Raw genomic sequence first — 16,065 nt, 5'->3', positions numbered from 1 at the left:
CTCTGTGCTGATAGGGACTAGATTACAAACAGCTAGTTTATTTCTATCTTTATTTGGATTATGATGTTATTATTTTGGACATGAGTCAAGAGAGAGAGACTCCAATAATCCAATTCCAAAATAAAGCTGCACTAGAGCTACCTAACTACTGTAGAAACATTTTAGTCATGTTTGAAAGAAAGGCTGTTCCAGATGTGTTCGAGGTGTGATCCCATTCATGATCAAAAAGATCCAGTGTCTGTTGTCAATAATGAAGCGGAGTTCACACAGAAGTCACTTTCAAACAAAGCAGCTTTCTTTTGGTCAAAGCAGTGAATCTGAGTGAACAACCTGAGCCCTTTAGGAATTTTGCGTGGGTAAATCTTTCATGTGAAATTTCCAATTGCATGGATTCCTATTGAAATGACTGGATTTGGCCTGAGAAAATTCGGTGAACAATGGTAGAAGTGGCGGTAACACTTTACAATACGGTGACACTAATATGCATTAATTCATGCTTAACAAATGCACAGATAATCATGAGTTAATGTGTAACTCATGAAGAACTAAACCATTTATTAACAATTACTGCATCAGCAATAAATAAACTAATAAAGTAATCAAAAAATTGTTATCAGTTAAATGCGTCATACTATATTAACTACCTAATAACTTATTTTATTAACTAATGAAGTAAATTCATATGTTAATTACCACATTGGGTCGAAGCCATGCCTTTAAACTTGAGTGCCTCAACAAGTAAAGTCATAACATAATGATACTCATGCAAATCATTAGCTAATGATTAATTAAAGCAGACAACTGCAAGTTTAAAGGCATGGCTTCGACCCAATGTGGTAATTAACATACCGATGTGGCTTTAGTTTTAGGCAGCAAAATTAAAATATACTTTGGTTAAATGAAAAATGTTTCCCAACATTTGTGTGCGACATTAGCTTAGCAACATGCTAATTTCTGTCATGACAACTCTCATTGAGATTGGCATGGTAATGTACATGACAATGTTAATGTGTTTGGTCTTGGCGGAATAGATCTGCTTACGCTGCTGCAGCGGCAGAGCAAGTACCGAGACTACTACCAATACATCTACAACATGCTGCTGTGAGCATGTAAGAAATATTGCTGCTGCACTTTTATGGACACTTTTAGCGGGTCAAGCTGAGAGATGAGCTTGTCACAAATATAAACCAGGGTCAGAGACCAGCTAGAGCAGCTAAAGAGCAGCTTGGCCAGGCTGTGAGAACCAGCTCAGGATATTTTAAGCAGGGTTTTTAGGGCAAACAAAGAAAAGCCTTTTCTATTGTAGTTTTAAAGATTGTCTTTGATCTTTTCCCTCAACAATTCATTTAAAATGATGCATTTACATGTCAAAAAATATATTAACTATTTTTTGAGGGTTGAAAAATTGCTTGAGGCCCATTGCCTGCATTTGCTGCAGGTCCTTGTGCGTGCAATTCATCTGCTGAGAGTAGAGCTGATGACAAGGGAGGGTTTTTCCCTCTGGGCCCCTTCACCACATATGGAACCAATGCAAACAATCACATAACATCAATCTCTGCGAACGTTGATAACTGCAGATTTTACGTAACGTTGTGTTTGACACACACACATTTAGAGTGAAAGTGAGACCCCATAGTGTGTGGCAGCACCAAATCCGAGGCTTCTTCCTGTGCTTTTCCCAGAGGCAGAGACACATGTCAGCTGCACACTGTTTACTTCTGCAACTTTTTTTTCTCCACAGTGTGTGTGCATGCTTGTATGTGTGTATTAGTGAGGAAGTTACACATCCTGTTGGAGCACTCACATATCCCTTTGTGAAGTGACCTCCAACAGTATCTTTAGTAATCTGCTGCCTTTAACAGAACACATTTAAAAACATCAGTATTCCAGTGGGAAATGTGCTCACCGCAGGAACACAGCCGCCATCTTTGTTACTTTAATAATATCTCGATCACGTTTCTGACATTGAATACATATTATGTTCCTTACGACTAACATGCAGCTTTATCAAAAAGAATAGACTCTTGTGTAAATGAATATGATTGTTTATATTGGAAGTTGGAGAATAAACAGGAACAGAGCTAATCGACAGATAAACAGGAAATAATTTGAGATTAAATCTCTCCAGTTATAGTAACTGACTACAGCAACACGTGAACATTCATGCTGGTCTTGTTCACATTTTTCAAATAATTTCAAGATGTTTAAACTTGTATTTGCTCTTGGAGTGCTTGTACTTCCATCAGAAAACATACAATGACAACGTTTTCGGCATATTTTTCCAAACCGTGCGCAAAGAAGTCAGTTTTTTTCTAAATGAATTGGTGGTATGTCTGAATTGTATCAGGTGTCATTATGACTAATCGGTAATGTCAGTTTTTAAATGTAAAACATTAGATTCCAACAATCAATCTTAAAAATAGTGTTTTCACCATGATTTCAAAGAACCATTTTGAGTTCCCTGAAGAACCTTTTCATGAACTGTTCTTAAAGGGATAGTTCACCCAAAAATTTACATTTTGTCATCATTTTTCTCACCCTCAAGTTGTTCCAAACTTATTTGAGTTTCTTTCTTCTGTTGAAAACAAAAAACGTCAATAGCTGTGACCAACTGTTTGGTTATGACCACATTCTTCGAAATATCTTCTTTTGTGTTCAACAGAAGAAAGAAACTCATGCAGGTTTGAAAACGACATGAGAGTGAGTAAAAAATGACAGAATTTTGATATCTGTGCGAGCTATACCTTTAAAAGGAGAATGTTTTTCTAACTGTGAAGAATATTTTAATAATCTAAAGAAACCTTTTCCACTACAATTATCATTTTGTGGAATGGAAAGCTTCCATGAATGTTAAATCTTCATTACGGAGGTTAAAAGTTCTTCATGGAAAGATTGATTCCAATAAAGTACAAATACAAATGAAAACATGCATAAGACATAAACATAGAAATGCATTTACATCTCAAAATATGAATGTTTATTTATCCAGCATGTGCACATAAAATGTTTTAAGAAACACAACAGTGAAAAAGCGCCAAACGCATCTGTATGTTCCAGACATAGAGACACAGATAAAGACCTCATCTCTGTTTGTAGATCTGTAGATCTCCAAAAACTGTAAAACCACGTGTTCTAATGTAACTTGCCCTTCAACAAGACTCACTTATACTGAGATTCATATGAATTACAGATAAATTAGTTTAAGACAGACATTTCGATGAATCAGAAGTAACTAAGATAACCCTGCTGAAAAGACCAGCAAGAATTCACATGCTAGTCCAGACTGGTTCATCTAATTTGTCCATGATGTGCTAGCAGGGGGGTGTATGTTGACAGTGACTCTAGTTTCTGATGACAGTAACTCTACTCTGTTTTTTTAGGTTTTTTTTTAAATCAAAGTATGTATATATACACAGATATATAAAAATTCTGTACTCCTAAGAGACAATAAAACATTTCGCATACATAGAATATATTGTCAATATTGCCCTGTATGTGGATAAAAATTTCACATAAAATTAATCACATAACTGATAGCAAGATGAAGTTCAGGATGAACAAAAAGAGCAGGACAAGGTCATCAGTATCTTCTGGAAACACGTCATAGTGATTTCGTCTCTTTAATTGTTTATTCCTTTCTTCTACTACAGGTTCGTTGAGCCAGAATATCCCATAGATCCATAGATGTGGAATCCATCATCCAATGGATCAGTGTGGCACAACCTTCACTAAAACAACACAGTGCCATAAAGAAAAAAGCTTCATTAGGGTGTGATCCTAAGTCCATTGTTTCACCCATTGAACAGCTCCATTTCAATAAAGAAATCTGAAAGACTGACAATGTGTGATGTTCTCCAAAGTGTTCCACTGGATCATCATGGAAAAGGTTCACGTGACTTTAATATTCCATATAAAATACAGTATTTCCTCCAGTTCCCATCCATAAACATGAGATAACTAAGGCCTCTACGGAACAGGAAAGGCTTCTGGGTGTCTGTAGTTCAAAGTAACCAGATGTATGTCCAGTAGGCCTTTTCTCACACACATCTCAGTCAGTGGTCCTCTCCATGAGGCTGTTCTCGCAAAGGTCAAAGATTTAGAGTCTCTCACATGTACAGGTTGTCTGATCGGAGAATGGTGGTCTCCAGATTGTGAAAACTCTTTCCGTTTAGAGTCTCCATGTGGCTGTCGATGCTGTAACATCGATGGACCTCCGTCATGGAGGAGGCCGTGTAGGATGCAGAACGCAGGGCCTCAGTGTTCGCAAATGTGCTGCCAAACTGGATGCGGTACTGGTTCCAGTGTCTTCGTAATACACCTTGCACCTAAACAAACAAAATACAGACAGATAGTAAGTATAATGACAAATATCTTTGTTTTGAGCTACACGTAAGGAAAACATTAATATTTATGAATGCATTGAAATTGCTTACCTCGCTATTGAAAAAGCAAAATATAGTGGCAACCAAAAGGCCCTGTGTTGAAAAAACAAAAAAACAATTATAAGCTTCAAAGTTACAGTTTTATTTCTAGTGTAAACCAATGTGAATGTGTGAGTACCGTTAAAATATAAAATGAAAAAGAAAACAATTATTAATGGGCTAATAAAAAAATTTAAAATATAAATAAATCACTTTTCACATTAACAAAAAATGTAGACAATAGTTTTATATGAGTGCTGTCAAATCGATTAATCGTGATTAGTCGCATCCAAAATAAAAGTTTGTTTTACATAATATATGTGTGTGTACTGTGTATATTTATTATGTATATATATATAAATACACACACATGCACGTATATATTTAAGAAAATATGTTATGTTTCTATATTAAATATATTTATATATAAAATAAATTATATGAATATAAATGTATACATATAAATAAATGTAAATATTTTCAAAATATATACTGTATGTGTGTGTCTTTATATATATATATATATATATATATATATATATATATATATATATAATATACACAGTATACACATATATTATATAAACAAAAACTTTTATTTCGGATGCGATTAATCACGATTAATCGTTGCCCAGCATTAGTATATCTATATCTATCTCTCTCTCTCTCTCTCTCTCTCTCTCTCTATATATATATATATATATAAACACACACACACACACACATACATGCATATATTTAAAAATATATGTAATATATATAATATAAATTATATCCAATTATGAATACATATATACATGTAAATATTTCATAAATATATACATATATGTGTGTGTATTTATATATTTTGGATGTGATTAATCATGATTATTCAATTTGACAACTCTCATTTAAATACAATTTAAATAAAATTAGATTTAAAGATTTAAATTAGATTTAATAGACTTAACTAAAAGATTAAATTTTTATTATAATTTCAATTTATTAAATATACATTTTTATAAAGTATATACAAATTGTATTTCTTTTTCATTCGCCAAGTGATTAAAAAATGCCACTGGTTAAATTTAATGTTGATAATGTAGGTCTTTGATCTATGCAATTTAATGCAAGATGCATATAAACATTAGGCTTTAATGACTTATTTTATTGTTACATTTAACTACATATTTAAACATTAATTAATTAAAGTTTCAAATATCTATATTAATAGTCCAAGGTGATTTATTTCTTTGCATTTAAAATTTTTATAATAAACTGATACTTTTCTTGTTGACAACAACACTTACCTGGTAATGCATAAGTATGTTCATTGTGTGCATAAATATCTCGGAGGCGAGCCGTCCGTCGGGTTTGTAGGGCAGCAGTAAGTACTGAATGCCCAGCAGAGGTACCAGGATTAAGGTGGCCCTGACGGCCCTCATGTACAGACTGGATTCTGCCTGGTGGGTCACCTTCAGCTTAGTGATCAACACTCTCACAATGTTTAAAAGGAAGAAGAGGTTAACCTGTGGAAACCAAGCAGAGAAAAAAATCAACTATGCAGACAGAGAAAGAAAGAAAGGAATGCATCGCGCATTACTTCTAAACCAAAACTAGTAAAGAAACACTGTTATGTCACATATTTACTTAATTTTTAGATTTTTCGAAATGTTAAACTTTCTTTTTATTTTCAGGTTTTAATAAAAAATGTCTTTTGGACCCCACTGCACATTCAAATATGGACTAAAAGGTCAATTCTAAAGTTTGGTGGACCCTAATGCTTACTTTTTTTTCTAAAAATCCTACATTTTTGTATGATTCACAATTTCACATCATACAAATGAAATCGCCACCTCGTAAAATGGTTACGTTTTCCTGTGAATATTGGTTGGATATTTGTCATCAACCAATTCTGAAAGTATAAATATTCTTGTAAACAGCAACAACTTTTTATAATGCCACAAAATCAGCTTTAAACTGGCAATTGCAGCACTGCAGAAGTCAGTCCAAGATTAATTTGATACTGAGCATGTGTTCATTACATGCTTTTTATGGGCTGCATGGAAATTCATTCCTAATCAGAACTGACCTCAACATAAACAACAAAGAGAACACGGCACTTTGATTAAAACTGCCAGAACTTAAGCAGATTTTTGGAAATCAAGATCATGCAGATATATATACATTTCAAAGGGTGGGTAGAAGATAACCAAGAGAGATAAAGTGTGAGAAAATGAAATAGTGAAGGACAATAAGACTGGAAAAAGAAAAACAGACTTACCAACAGGGCTGCACAGATGGGACCATGAATAATGTAGAGCAGAGAAGTGTTCGAGCTTATCCAACAGCTGTGGACAAAAGCGTAAGAAAAGTTCAGATTTATGGAAAGCAGAACCAATGAACTCATGAACACTTGGTTAATTGTTCAGTGACGACACTGCTGTGATTTCACAAGATGTTCTACAGAGCCTTTGCCTGGTCACTGTATTCCTGTGTCCTGACAGAAGCTGGAATGAACTGAACATAACATTTAACTGAATTCTACTACATTGCTCTAACAGTGTTTATTACAATCTACAGCATAAGAAATTAGATTTATTTTGTGCAGTCAGAATTAAATTTGACATGAGAGAAAGAATTGGCAAAAAAGAAAGAAATATACATCAAGGGTAAAAAGTTCGGAATAATTAATCATTTTTAATGTTGAATGAAAGAAATCTCTAATGCTCACCAGGGCTGCATTTATTTAATCAAAAATACAGTAAAAACAGTAATTATCAATGTTGAATTTCTTTTATTTAAAAACATTATAAATTAATTTACTGTCACTTTTGATCAATTTAAATGCTTCTTTGATGAAAAAAACTGATTTCTCTTTTTTAAATATTAATTTAAATACCCATTTAATTACCAAAGACCTTTGAATGGTAGTGTATAACAGTTTACGCAAAATATTAAACAGTACAACTGTTTTCAACATTAATAATAATAAATCCTGAGCATTAAATCAGCACATTAAAATGAAGACTGAATTCATTGTTGCTGAAAATTCAGCTTTGCCATCATAGAAATAAATTACATTTTTAAATATTAAAATAGAAAACAGTTATTTTAAATTGTAATAATAATTCACTGTTTTTACTGTTTTCACCAAATACATGCAGCCCTTATGAGAATAAGAGATGCCTTCCAAAAGACTTCTTTAAAAAATATTAATAATTCCAAAATACATTTTTGGTAGTGTATATATATATATATATATATATATATATATATATATACGGTATATTTAACATTCAACATTAATATATAACATTAAAATATGCTCTACAAAATAAAATTGTAAAAATAAGTATTTATAAAAGTAATATAAAAACAGTAGCCTACTGTTGCTCAGTATATAACTATGACCACTTATGAGGAGGAGGGATGCTTCCTCAAAAGAAATGTTACTGGAATCATCATGGAACCAGAATCATTAAGCAGGGCCAGAATTCTTAAATTCCTATTCGATTTGACTCACTTGTCATTGTAGTAATAACTTCGGGATATTGCATGGATAAATGCAGGTATTAACGGGAAGCCTGGAAAACATTTGAAAAGAATAAAATCATTAAATGTGAAAAGAAAACAGAAAGCCGTTTTATTTTGGTGCATTTTAGCGAGGCAATTTTAAAAACGTACCCCATCCTAGGAGGTAATACCACATGAGGTGCTGTTTCTCAGCAAACACTGCCACCACAATGAGTGTGTGCAGGTAGATTCCCTCACACAACATCCAGAAGTAGTTACAGCCCAGGAGATAATGGTGGATGAACACGGACACTTTACAGCTCACCTGGGAGAAAAAAAAAAACATCAATGTGAAATCAGCTTCTTAATACACATCCCTGGTCATATTGTGCGTGACATGAGAACCCACTATTCTTTTTGTACACTTACTGGGTTGGCTTGTGTTACTTCTTGGTTGTTTGCAACACAAGTGAAAAAGATGATGGTTATAACCGAGTTCAACACAAAAGAGAAGAATAGATTCTTGTGCAGAGTTATCCTTTGACAACTTAAGCTCCTGAGTGGAAGAAAACACCAAACTATATTAGATTGGGTGGAAAGGGAGGCATGTTTATATGATATGGCGACAAGGTTTGTTACACATTACTCACTTAAAATAGAAAAATATCCCCAGAGAAGTAAACAAAGATATCAGCGACAATCCATGACCAATCAAAGCCAAGTAGTAGAGATTAAGTGCTGTCTGAAAAGAAGGAAAGGAAAAAGGAGGATAGATATACAAAACGTACCATATGAACAAAAGCAAAAGTTATGTGAAGCAAAGTGTGTGCATTTTGAAGATAGAATGGACCACTGTAGTCCTAAATTAGAGCTCACCCTTTTGTGATCATTAGACTTATGCTTACAGCCCGTGTAATTTGTCCATGTTCTGTTACTCTCTGGGTGAACGAACCAATGGCCTGAATCAGTACAAATCTTCGTTGCCATTTCTGATAAAAACACAATTTGGATTAGTCAGACTTTTTTATAAAGTATTAAGTAACCTTCATTCAATGAGCAAGAAAAAAAAAGAAAATCTAACATGGGACTCACCTGAGGTATCAAAATCATTAAAGTAGCCTGGACAGTGCTGAGCCGAAGTGACTCCTGCTTCCAAATCGTCCCAGCACATCCATCCATCCCAGGTCCGTTTACACGTAGAGCCATCTGCAATAGAGTTATATGCAGTTATTAATAACATAAGGACTTGGAACTTGTAGTCTTGGTCTTTCTTAAACCATGCATGTAAAATAGGTCTTAGCATTTGGTGTCTACATTTGGCAATCGGCTTCTCAGACAAGACTGCTGTAAATCCAGTAAAGATCAATAATAACAATAAATCTGCTTATAGAGTGCAGCAGTTTGATTCCGGAAGTAAATGTTCCATTCATTTTCTCCATAGGTAAAGTTATTTTTTAACAATAACTCGTCCCTTAGAGACAGATATACTTTACTGTGATCTATGAGGTTGTCAATGGAATATGCTTTTATTGAAAGCATCAGTTTGGATTATTTCAACCTATATTTCAAAGAGTCATGTTTAACAGCGATATTTCCTGGTGTAAACTACATTACCCAGGATGCTGTAAAACAATTCCACTAATAAGAGAGTTGAGGTGAGCAAATCGCGCCAAAATTTCTCATGTAACACCACACTCTCAAGTACTTCAATATTTGTAAATGTATGCATATTTTGCAATAATTGTAAACTATATTTTTATAAACACACACACACACAGACACACTTTGATAATTTGCAATATGATTGTAGTTCTTAACCTCATTAAATTCATTAAAGGTTCAAAGTCTTTTTTTCGCATCCTTTTTTGCTTCATTCAAAGTTTGTAATGCTGTAATTCACCTTGTAGCTAGCTGCGTTGGTTTGTGGCTCTTTCTTGCAGACTTTTTTTTTTTTTAAATCCCTATGGGAAAAATGAATAGAAACCATGTCCAGAAAATGTGGTTGGACAGGACACTGTTGCACTCTATAAATGTTGTATCTTTCTAGTGAGTTGCAAATGGATCCTCAGTTTTGGCGGTCTTTGCCAAACAGCTTTTAACAGCTGTTACACAACATCCGCCTCCCCTTGTCAAGCTTTAATCACCGTCCTTCAATTGTAACTTGTGTCTTGTAGACAGCAATGAATCTTAATTCAGAGGCCAGACAGCTGATGTTGAGCTTCTGTAGATGAACAAATGCATGTTGTGGGACACACCCAACAGAATGTTTCCAATTAATCAACTGTCCACATAAGAGTCTTCCTGTAAGTTCCAGGATGATGTGACAAAACGGTCCATGCCCCCTAATATTCTTAAAGGGATAGTTCACCCAAAAATGAAAATTCTGTCATCATTTACTCACCCTCAAGTAATTCCAAACCTGTATGAATGTCTTCGTTCTGCCGAACACAAATGATGACAGAATTTTCATTTTTGGGTGAACTATCCCTTTAAGAGCATCCAAGTTAAAGACTGACTGAGTTGTAGTTTATAGCTATTACTCAGAGTCAAGAATCTTTGTGAAATATGAACCTCTCACCTGTTCTGTTGTGATTAGTGTCTTTCATAATCTTCTGGTAACATTCAAACTGAGCGGTCAAAATATTGTGACGAGTGAAGCCCATTTCATGGCCTTTCTTTTGTGCCGTACCTCCAGTGTTGTTCTCTGAGTGGACCACCACAAAAAACTATTCAAAGACATGAAAAACAAAAGAGAGATCAACAATGAAATTAGATGATGACCGTCAAAAATGGCAGATACATAAACCTTAGAAAAAAATCTTTGTCTGTCCAGGACCTTTGAATTGCATAATAGTTGCAGATGCACACTCAAATTATTGTTTGTTTGCTGAGTAGGCTACTTAAAAACTTTTCATGGATCAGTTTGTTTTGTTACACTTGAGTTAGTGATAAATGATTTTACAATAAATAGCTAACTAGCAAGTTAACCCAATAAAATGATATAAATCTGTGTATAACAAATACCTCAGAGGTTGCCAACAGAAAGAGAAATGAGGTAATCCAGCATCCAAACATGGTTCCAGTGTTTGGCTTTCGTGTATCCAAATGATCTGAATGCTTCTGCTGAAAAAAAAACATGGAAAGTATTGAGCGATGACCAGACACTTTGCTAATAGATTTAGGTTAACTGTTAAACTAAACAAAGAGTGTAGGTGAGCTACAATGAAAACGTGAAATTAGGGATTTCCCTAAAGGATTTCTGATGGTTATTTTTGTCAAGCTGACAGTAAATTCTCAGTTCCAAGAAAACAAGCCATTGGAGCCAGGTGAACTGTTGACCTATTGTCGCTCCCAGGAGTGCGGTAACAGCGCTGTTGTGAAGTTGGAAAAGAGGGTAGAATCAAAGCCTGCTTTACATGAAAGTTCAGTCCATCAGGGCGCCGATAATCGCCACAAAAGGCAAGAAGGCATCATTAAACATGCATTACACGGTTCACCGTGGCTGTTTTGGCTCGCTTGATATAGATAACATCATAAATCAGTTTCAAAGCATCGGAAGATCTGTTTTAGCCACAATAAAGTTGCTTGCAAAAAAAGTATTCACTATTTTTACATGCTAATGTTTTATGACATCCTGGACTACAGTTTGATTATACACAACCCCGGTTTATTCTTTTTATGGTGTTCCATGTGGAACTATCAGAGCATTCCAAAACATCTTTAACATCTGCCTTGATTCTGTTGTTATTTCCTTTTTAAATTAATACCTGTCGGTATGGCCATGGCCAAGGGGCTGAAACGTCATGTGATTCTTTTGTTCGGCCTCCAAACATTTCCTGCTTGGATGGGGACCCGAAACCACATGACTAGACTCATATGTGGAAAATTATCCATTTGGATTTGTCTTTAGTCTCAAAAATGAACATGTTTCCCAGAAGTCCAGACAAAGTGAATTAGCGAATGTGTGGGTTTTTTATAACTTCCATTTGGATAGGAAATATTTCTTGATGCAAAAATGGCAATAATCGCAACTTTTGAAGAAATTTCTTTTTTTATCTTGTACTACTGTAATAATACCAGTATTTTGCTTCATAAATAATGATAAATGTATTATATATAGAGTACACACTGCTCGATCTAATTTAAAAACATGAAACTGAATTACATGAGAAGGAATGAGTGCATGTTCTGTTTGTTTGAAGCCACCCTCTGATGTCATAATAAATATATAAATCTGGGCACCCACTGAATTAGACCACAATGGGATTGATTATACATGGATTAAAAAACTCAATATTAAAGCAATTGGCACCTGCAAACAAATGATGAGCTTCATTCTAGAGCTTCCTTTTAACTTCACCTTTTCTGAGCCATTTGTTAGACATTTTAGCTATTTTTATTACCAAATGATTAAAATGTATATTCTCCTCAAGTTGACTAGTTGGTGTCCAAGCAGAGTAACCTCGTAAACTGTTATAAATTAAGTTTGTTTCCATTAAGTTTGACAACCAAACAAAAAGAAAGAATTTTGAGCTGTATATCTGTTTTTCATTGTGAAATGTTTTGTTTAAGATGTCACTTGATTTGATGTAATCTAAATGCAATGATTTCGTGCATTTTTAACAGTTGCTGAAATATTTTGGTGGGTCACTGTATGCCTAATTTTCTGTCCAGAATGAGATCTCTGACACCTCCAGAAATTTCACTGCAAAATGACACAGAGACTTCATAAACTATTTCTGTCTGAAGTAGTAAGTATAGATTTATCTAACTCGGAATACTGCACAAGCCAGAACTGTTGTATTTGCAGGTTCAGTGAATGTCATGAATGTCTTTCTACAGTATCCAGTGTGTCAGATTCTGTAAAAAAAAAAAAAAGACAGTCCCATTGGCCCCCAGGACCAGGACTGAAAACAACTCTTATACAACACATCTAAGTGTAATTTTCAGTGTTACTGTCTCCTAATACGTAGAGACAACTTTGAGACATTGGTAGTATACATTACTAAAGAGTGTAAACATTGTGGTACATTGCTTGATTTGAACATCCCAGCCAGCTCAACATAGCAACATTTGTGCAAACAATGACAAGAGTTTGGGGCCAGATCTTTGTCCAGTCAGACAGTGTTCTGGAAACCTGTTTGAAAACATTAGTCAATTGCATCGGCTGTAACCTTTATATTACCGTCACCATTCCTCCAGTGTGTGTGCAATTATTTATAGTTCCGCCAATTCAGTTCCAGTTGGCAAAACATATTCGCCTAAGCAAGGTAAATCACCGTCAATATAGAATTTATGTGTCTCTCGGTCATCAGCATTTATGTGAATACAAGAACTCAGTCCTGTAAGCTCCAAACCCTGACAGATCCACTCTCAGTACTTCATTCGAGACAAACAGATAGCCATTTATTGAGATACTACATATAATATTTGTATAGAATAATTTCACAGGACAGATTAATTTGTACCTACTATCTTGATATCCATATAATTTATCAGGTGCCCAAGATATACCAAGATATCAGAGTAGCAATATTGTCTTTGTACATTGAATACTAAAAACTAAAATTCAGAAAGAAATGCAGAAATTATAGTAAGGGTAACTCAAAAAGAAAGATGACTGTGAAACTATGAATTATCAGCATGAATGTACTAAGTGCGCCTTGATGAATGACATTTCTTTATCGGCTGAACATTTTCTTGATGACTGCGTTTACAATAAATCTACATTAAAAAGACAGTGATGTGATGAAAGAAATACAAAAACATTCCATAAAACTACTTAAAGAGAGGAAAAACAGCTATAAATCTGGCCATTCAGGTGTTGGCGGTGAGCATAAATCAGATGTCATTCTAATAGGAATGTGAAAATAAAGTGTTTTCCTAGACATTTTGGATGATTGGATGACCCCAGCATTTGGTGGAAAAACAGAGGGCTAAAACATGATAACTTTTTGCCCTTCCTGTGAAGCTAAAGGAGTGGTTTATAGATGTGACATTCCCAGAGACCCCTCTCTCTCATACCCAAACCCTCCCACCTATTCCCTCCCTCACTTTCTCTCGATCCTGTCACTCTCTCTGTACTGGGCCTGGTCGCAAAAAGCCACTCTCCAGATCTTAAATCAGGAAGTTAGTTTAACTCATGTCCGTTTAGGAAACACCCATGGGTATAACACCAAATTTTTCCACTCTTCACTCATAAGGATTTATCTTAATTTGACACAGCATAAAGTTGTATTCAGCGGAAATGATGTGCAAACTCACAGAGATAACTGTCAAGACAGTTCAACTGAAATCACTGTCATTTTTAAAGAAATTTCAACGGTTTTGCTTGTGTGTACGCGTTTCATATTAACACAATAATAACAAATGTAAGTCCTTAAAATGTAATGTGAAATCTGTAAGCAGTCAACATTTAAGTAACAATTGTACATCAAGTTTCAATACAAGTCAAAATAATATGATTGGTCAGAACCCTCCAACCCATCTAAATGACACATAAAACACATCTTCTTTAAAACTATTTAATGTGTTAAGTGTTCAAGAGATTCATTATTCAGAACACAGCTACAAACCTCAATGTTCAACTAAAAGACATCACTGTTAATTAGTGGTCAGATGATTTTCATTTCTTTCTTTTAGTGGCATCTAGTGTGCCACCAGGACTGCAATACCAGCAATTATAATTTAATGGCAGCAAATTAGTGCCATATGTAAATAAACACATGTTTTCCACAATATTTAATAATATTTAAAAAAAAATTGCAGCGACATGGCTGTTGTTAAGATTCTGGAGTGACAGAACAACCACTTCACACGGCAAGTTGGGTACAGTAACATACTGTATAATGCTAATAACCTTGCCAAATATTAGCAGATATATGACATATTAAACAATAAAATCAGTTTATTACTACTGTTAGTATATTTTAATGTAAACTCACCATTTTATTTTTATATAGGCTAATGTTTAAATGTTATTACAAATGTAAGCATTCAGAATGAATGTACTACTTAAACATTTCAGTCAAATAACTGTCAGGCTTTACTACAAAAAAAAAGTGCTCTAAGTTGGTACAGGAACCTTTCAAGTTTTAAAGGTTCTTGAATGACAAGAAAAATGAATAAATCTTCAGATTTAGAGGTACTCATGACGCTTACAGCAAGTAATAGAATGAACAGAATTTAATTAGCCAACTTAAAAAAAAAAAAGAAAGAAATTGAAATAAGTTTTCTATTTCAGTTCTGAGCAATATGACACAGCAGGATGTAGTAAAGTTTACTTAAGTGCGCAGTGAGTTTACTTAGAAACCAAGATCGAGAAATAAGCGTCGGAAGAATACATTCACATGTTGACATAGATGATAAATTCTCGCTCTTACCTCGTTAGCTCGGTCCTGTGTTCTCCGCTGCGGCAGTACGTAGTGTGCAGTGTGTACTGGGAGATGTGCTCTGTGATGAGTTGAGGCCCCTGAAGCAGCAAAGGAGTGTGTAACGGGTTTCCTGTGACATCACACAGCTCATCTGAGTGTCCCGTTACACTGCAAACGCGCGTTCTGGTTCTGTCCCGTCTCCAGCCTCGCTGACACCATTTAAATGCGACTTGGATTAGACCGTGGCCATATTCAATCTAAAGGAAAGTCTAATGTAAAATAAAGTAATGAATACGTACATAAATAAACAGATCACGCAGTTATAGGCTAAGTTATCCAATCCTGTGTCTGATTTAGTTAACTTTCATTTAAACGAAGGTCAAAGCATATGAGACTAAATCTGTTAGAAGAGGCTATATTATAAAATCCAAAAAATAAATACATAAATAGGCTACATACACAGTAGCACGACCATTTGAAGCCATGGAACTAGTCGTGTGATTTGTGGAAATAAACTATTACTACTATAGCGCCTCCTCGTGTTTTAGTAGGACTACTGAAAGAAACCAAATGCAAAAATAACTCGCAGTATCTGCACAGAGAGACACGAATCAGACTGATTAGTCTAATGTCATAAATGTCTAGAGCTTCCATTGGCGGTCAAACTTTCGAACTCATTTGCACAGGGTGTAAAAAGTGTCTCTAGGTGACTAAAATGATCTATTCAATTAAAATATGCAACAGTCCCCTCAGGCAATACGAAAATACAGTTTTAG

The 16,065-nt window shown here is 34.7% G+C and overlaps 1 protein-coding gene across 2 annotated transcripts; it reads right to left on the bottom strand.

Annotated features, from left to right (window-relative positions):
- Positions 1 to 2,045: 2,045 nt before the first annotated feature.
- On the bottom strand, positions 2,046 to 15,497 carry calcrlb (calcitonin receptor-like b). Of its 2 annotated transcripts, none has more exons than XM_058778165.1 (13): positions 15,299 to 15,497; positions 10,941 to 11,036; positions 10,495 to 10,642; positions 9,009 to 9,122; positions 8,793 to 8,905; positions 8,567 to 8,658; positions 8,346 to 8,472; positions 8,088 to 8,241; positions 7,927 to 7,987; positions 6,685 to 6,751; positions 5,711 to 5,929; positions 4,434 to 4,475; positions 2,046 to 4,325 (listed from the first exon to the last, which is right to left on the bottom strand). In XM_058778165.1, the coding sequence occupies exons 2-13, from the start codon at positions 10,989 to 10,991 to the stop codon at positions 4,107 to 4,109; spliced, it is 1,407 nt and encodes a 468-aa protein (XP_058634148.1). In that variant the 5' UTR covers positions 10,992 to 11,036; positions 15,299 to 15,497; the 3' UTR covers positions 2,046 to 4,106. The 2 variants fall into 2 exon arrangements, with proteins under 2 accessions (XP_058634148.1, XP_058634147.1); XM_058778164.1 differs by having other exon boundaries at positions 10,941 to 11,039; positions 15,299 to 15,495.
- Between the last annotated feature and the right edge of the window lie 568 nt (positions 15,498 to 16,065).

This window comes from Onychostoma macrolepis, chromosome 06 (assembly GCF_012432095.1).
Source record: "Onychostoma macrolepis isolate SWU-2019 chromosome 06, ASM1243209v1, whole genome shotgun sequence".
In the NCBI taxonomy this organism is placed as follows: Eukaryota; Metazoa; Chordata; class Actinopteri; order Cypriniformes; family Cyprinidae; genus Onychostoma; species Onychostoma macrolepis.
This window is presented reverse-complemented; position numbering and strand designations above follow the sequence as displayed.